Source organism: Gracilinanus agilis, chromosome 1 (assembly GCF_016433145.1).
Source record: "Gracilinanus agilis isolate LMUSP501 chromosome 1, AgileGrace, whole genome shotgun sequence".
NCBI classification, from domain to species: domain Eukaryota; kingdom Metazoa; phylum Chordata; class Mammalia; order Didelphimorphia; family Didelphidae; genus Gracilinanus; species Gracilinanus agilis.
Genome location: NC_058130.1, coordinates 348,814,202 through 348,820,201, shown reverse-complemented (window position 1 = coordinate 348,820,201; position 6,000 = coordinate 348,814,202). Strand labels below are relative to the sequence as shown.

The 6,000-nt window shown below is 40.8% G+C and overlaps 1 protein-coding gene across 1 annotated transcript in view; it reads right to left on the bottom strand.

Moving 5' to 3' along the window:
* Positions 1 to 770: 770 nt before the first annotated feature.
* CD180 (CD180 molecule) overlaps positions 771 to 6,000 on the bottom strand; it is a 40,154-nt gene continuing 34,924 nt past the window's right edge. The window contains exon 3 of the mRNA XM_044657714.1: positions 771 to 2,854. Coding sequence (XP_044513649.1) covers positions 1,129 to 2,854 — 1,726 coding nt within the window. The 3' untranslated portion in view covers positions 771 to 1,128. The remainder of the gene's footprint in view (positions 2,855 to 6,000) is intronic.

Below are 6,000 nucleotides of genomic sequence, written 5' to 3'. Positions count from 1 at the left end.
TGCCTTCCCTCTCATTTCCCATTTATCTTGTATATGGCTAGTTCATACATATTTGTTGTTTCCTCTATGAGATTGGGAGCTCCCTGAGGACAAAGATTTACCTTTTGCCCATTTTTTTGTCCCCAGTGCCTAGCAAACTGCCTGTCACATAGTAAGTAGTTAATGAATGTTTATTAATTATTATTTTAAAAAATACTTGCTTTTGATCTTAGAATTAATTCTGTATATTGATTCCAAGGCAGAAGAGTGGGAAGGGCTAGGCAATGGAGGTTAAAAGACTTACCCAGAGTAACAGATGGGAAGTGTCTGAGGCTGGATTTGAACCTAGGACCTCCTGTCTCTTGGTCAATGTTTATTAATCGATTGACTGACAAGAAAGCCAATCCAAATCTATTATATAGAAGTCTCAAATCTGAGTCACTGTTTGACCCAGGAAAACCTAGGCTAGCTAATTCCCAAGATAAAACGGAGAATGAGTTTTGGTCATAAAAGAAGGAAGGACCTTATAAAGGTTAAAGTCTATATCTTCAGGATACTTACAATAGGTCTGAAATTTACTGTGAAAATAAGCTTGTTACTTTTCCCTATTTATCTTGTGTATATTGTAATATCACCTGCTGGGGTTGTCCCTGTAGATCTTAGCAGTGAAAACTAAGCAGAACAAAAAGTTTTTAAAGACTGCAAAGTGGGCTGTGTGCTATTTAAATGGTGAGAGGAAGAGATATTGGGAAAAATTTTGCTTCTTTTCCTGAAACAAAGTCATGGCAAAATCAGGTTTGGAGAGAAGTGGGGGTATTGAGAAACCAGCAGGGGGAACCAAAGAGCCACATCTTGAGCCTCATTGGTGGAAGAAGAATGGAGGCAAGATGGCAGGCAACCAACACGACTTTATTCTCTAAGTAGTATCTGTCCAGCTCACTCCACCACCACCAGTCCTCTTATTGTCTAACAGAGCACAGAGCTCAACTCTACCACCACTACCACCAAAGAAAAAAGGAAAAAAAAGGTATCTAATTGCCACTGGACTCAGGAATCAAGCTGAAAAGGCTGGTTAGGGGAAGTAGGAAGTGGACACCCTCTTAGGGGAAGGTCAGCCAGTGTGGCTGCCTGTGTTGGAATCCTTCAGACCTAAATGTTTTGGTATTTACCAATTACACAGCGTCGGGCTAAGACAATGAACATAACTATGAGCATTAAAACAAAGAACACCACAAAGAAGATTCCCACCCCTGAAAGAGCACAGGAGAGGGTTATATTGGACAGCTTCACCCCTTTTAGAGGTGGTGGATCCGCACATGTTGTGTCTTCAGAATCTGAAATTTTATGCAGATTTTCCCTGAACCACTTCAGAAAGTTAATATTGGAACAAGTACAGTCTAGGGGGTTGTGACTTAAATTAATGATCCTCTGCTGGGAGAAGGCAGAGAGAAGACCAGGTGGAATGATACGTATACTGTTGGCTGCCAGGTTGAGGTGGATTTCCTTGAGCTCGCTAAGAGCTGCCAAGCCAGACTCTGTTAGGCTGTTGTGCTGCAGGTCCAGATACCTGAGTTTGTCAAGACTTCCAAATGCCTGCTGTTCTAGGGCTGTTAGACCACAGGACGATAGAATGAGGACCTCCAAGCTGGCCAAAGGATGAAGCAGGTTGCCCTTTGTGAGAATCCCAGAGGGAAAGGAATTCCCACTCAGGTCTAGATGCCAAAGGCCTTGCAGACCCACCAGGAGCTGAGGATTTTGGGTCTCAAGGAAGCAGTTAGAGAGATTCAGGACCCTGAGGAGATGGAGATTTTGGAAAGGACTCGGGGAAGCATCAGTATGAAGATGTGTAAAGGCAAAATCCAAAAGCTCCAGCTGAGGGCATTCTCCGAAAGCCTCAGGTTGGAGATAATGTGGGTCATTATAGCTCAAGTTCAGATGCTGTAGATGAGATAGGTTCCTCAGCTGACTATTACAGCAGGAGGCTGTGTCAACTTGACTGTGGCTTAAATCCAGGTGCAGGAGGTCTTTTAGTTTCTCTAAGCAGCCTGTGCCCAAGTCCAGCTTGTGTAAGTTGCCTTTAACATAAAGATGAGTAAGGGAGGGGAAGCTGGCAGCATTGATTTGGCACAAATTGTCAATTCGGTTTTGATTCAACACTAATTTCTTGAGCTGATTCATTCCCTCAATGCCAGTGGGCAAACTGTGCCAGTGACTGTGAGTCAGATCCAACTCTTGGAGTCCAGAGAAGCACTGAAAGATGGCAGCTGACTCTGAGAAAAAGCGAGCCTGGAGGTTGAGGACTTCCACTGACATATTGCAGAGCCCTTGCAGCATGGCTGGGCTTATATTTAGATTGTTTACATCTTGATAGGTCCCAAGCCAGAGAGTGTGAGTGGTGGAATTTTTCAGCCCATTTAACACTATGGAAACATCATTGATCCCTCCAAAATTCAAGTTTTGGAAGGTCATGGAATGGAAAGCCCCATCCTCAATGTCCCAAATATTATTACCCTTCAAGTTAAGGGTTAAGTTGGTTGTCTGTTTCAAGGATGTTACATCCTTTTTATTGATGTGATGTATGGCATTCAGTTCCAAGTCCAAGACTTTTAGGTTATGGGTGGGAAACGTTGAAGGGAGTTGAATGGATGAAAGATGATTGCTACCAAGATGGAGGGTTTCCAAGTTTTCCAAATTCTGCATTGGAATAAATGTGATGCTGGTCAAGCCTGTTTGGGTAAAGGTGAGATGTTTTAGGGCCTTAGGACCCTCAAAAGCTGTGTCTGCTATAAATATCAGGGGATTTCCAGTCAGTACAATGGTGCTCAGATAATTATTGTTTTGAAAAGCATCTTCATGAACCCAGTTAATTTCACACCTTAAAAAGATGAGGAAGGAAAACAGAATAATCAATTAGAAATTTTTATAAATGGTGCAAAAACACAGACTATAGGATCACAGATTTGGATCTGGGAGGGAACTTAGAGGTCATTTAGCCTAAGCTTTTCATTTTATAAATGAGAAAACTGAGACCCAGAAACATTAAATAACTTGTTCAATGTCACTCAGAAAAATGTCAGACTCTTTGTGACCCCATTTGGGGTTTTCTCAGCATTCAAACTCAGGTCCTATGACTCTAAGTTCAACTCTTCACTCCATCATGCTATCTTCCAGACTAAAATATTCCCTTAGGTACATACTGAAACATACCCATCCCACTCTCCAAGTCCGGCATAGGGGACTTGCCTTGTTCACCACACAGGTGCCTGCCTCCTTCTGGACATTCTAAGTGGATAGTCTCCTCAAATGCCTTTCCCTTATGCAACTTGAATATGCTGGAGGGCTTTTGTTTGCTATCCAGGGGAAAGAAAATATTATAGTCACATAGTCAGAAAAGAAACTTGTCAGAGTATTCAATGAGGCTGATGACTGATACTAGGAGACTCTTGGAATAGCAAGTCATTTGGCAATGCTTTTATGCTTAAACAACACTTAAGTCAAAGCAGCTAAATCCAAAGTCTCAAAGAAAAATGTGAGTTGGTCTCAAGACCAAAAAGAATTCCCAGGAAGAACTCAAAAGTACTTTCAAATCAAATAAGAGAGGCAGAGGAAAAATTGGGAAAAGCAAAAAGAGTAATACATAAGTCATTAAAAAATGACTTTGAGGGTCCTAAGTAAAGTAAAATAAAGGAAACAACCCTAAAAGCAAGCTTAAGACTCAGTGAACTAGGGAAACTACTAGGCCTAGAATTAGAAAGGAAGGTAAGTCCAAATGGAAATAGACATCTACATATGAGAGGATATGAGTTTTTAAGGAGATAATAACTGGAATTTTCATTGTCCTTCAAAATATTTGAAAAGCATCCTATTGGTATTATTTCAATGGAGTTTCACAACAACCCAGTGAGCTAAATGCTGAAGATATGATTAGTTCCATTTTACAGATAAGATTACTAAGACCTTCTGGTCACACAGCTTATATTTGTAGTAGGTTTTGATTTACTTCAGTTTCTGTATTCTTTACATAGACCAAGATACAGATGGAAGGATCAGTTCTATCCCAAAGCAAATGAGCATTAACTGCTATTTAAAAAAAAAATTAAAATATCAACCTGTTAAGTAAAGTGCTCTTAGTTTTATTGTCCTTTTCCATTTGTATCACTAATAGCACTTTTCCCAAGTGTGGTAATATTTTAAGTGAAATGCCAGGATAGTTATCTTCTTTCAGATTTCATTGTTTTGCTTATTCTACTTATCAAGACACTCCCGTCCCTGGACTCCATCCTGACTCCAGGTCATTTTCTCTGGCTGACTCCCTTTCCTGGAATGCTTTCTTTAGTCATCTTTATCTCCTGGCTTCCCTTAAGTCCCAGAGAAAAATCCTACCTTCTACAGGAAGTCTTCCCTGACCCCTCTAATCTAGTGCCTTCCCTCTGTGGATTTTTTCCAGTTTATCCTAATTGTAAATTTTTCATACTGTTGTTTTCATATTATCTCACCCATTGGACTGTCATCTCCTTGAGAGCAAGGACTTTATATCCCCAGTCCTTAGTATAGCCTTTCTAGCACTAGCACTGGCCAGTCAGCCCCAGAGCACAGTCAGAACTTTCTGTAGCTCTTGGTGCCCAGGGTCTAAACCAGGGGTCAGCAACGTATGGCTCTGGAGCTATATCTGGCTCTTTTGAGGGCCAGAGATGGCTCTTTCTGCAGGAGCCATAAAGTCAATTTTTTTTTTCAGGCTCTGTTACAGGAGTGCGCACTGTGAGCACTGTACGGCTCTCACGGAATTACATTTTAAAAAATGTGGCGTTTATGGCTCTGGCGGCCAAAAAGGTTGCCCATCCCTGCTCTAAACCTACAGAATTCTCTTTCTTTACAGATTGTTACAGTGTGAGGGACTGTAGGAATCATCTTGTCTAAGATCTTCCTTTTATAGAGGAGGAGACTGAGGCTCTTGGAGGGGAAATGACTTATTTGCTCAAAATGACATAGTGAATGACTGACTGGATCTGAGCCTTGGTCCTTTGCCTCTGACCAAAGTCCAGGTGCTTTTCATTACACCTAATTTCCTCTCTCTATACTGCATTGTGTCTGTCCTTGTAAGCTTGATGCACTAGTCAGTGCTTAGCAGGGCTTTTTTTAAAATAATGAAAATGAAAGTGATACCCATTTGTTCAACTGCTGAACAGAGTGAGTCCATCCTAGCACTAGGAAAAAGCACTAGACTTGATACTGGATGTCTAGATTTGAAGGTGGCTGATGGAGCTTTTGGCCGTGTAAGCCTGGACAAATCACTTAACCTCTCTGATCTCTAATTTTTTCATCTATAAAATGGAGTGTTCTACTTCCCTTGCAGGGCTTTTAAGAGTAGAAAGTGACCAGCTATATGTCAAATGCCTTGTAAACCATAAAGGGCCATAGAGTTTTGGTAATATTTTCCATGTAAATTCCACAGACTTAGGAAGAAAGTACAGGAAATTGAAAGAAAAAAAAACACAACAAAAAACCAACAACCTTACCTTCTCTCTTAGAATTGATACTGAGTATTGGTTCCAAGGCAGAAGAATAATAAGGCAGTGGGGGTAAAGTGATCCCAGGGTCACACAACTAAGACAATCCTGAGGTCATATTTGAGCCCAGAACCTTCTGCCTCCAAGTCTGAATCTTTATCCACTGAGCCACCTCATTGTCCCTTTCCCAATAATATTTTAATCTTCTTAGGCTGCATTTGAGATACTACCATTTAATTGACACTTTTGCCTCTTGGAGTCAGAAAACCTAGATTCTAGTTTGAACCCTACCAATTATTTACTTCCTGACTTTGCAGCAAGTTGCTTAATTTCTTTGGGATCTCAGTTTTTCTATCTGTAAAAATGGTGATAATAATAATAATAATAATAATAATAATAATAATAAGGCACCTACATGATGCAGTGGATAAAGCACTGGGCCTGGAGTTAGGAAGACCTGAGTTCAAATCTGGCCTCAGACACATCCTAGCTGTATGACCCTGGGCAAGTCACT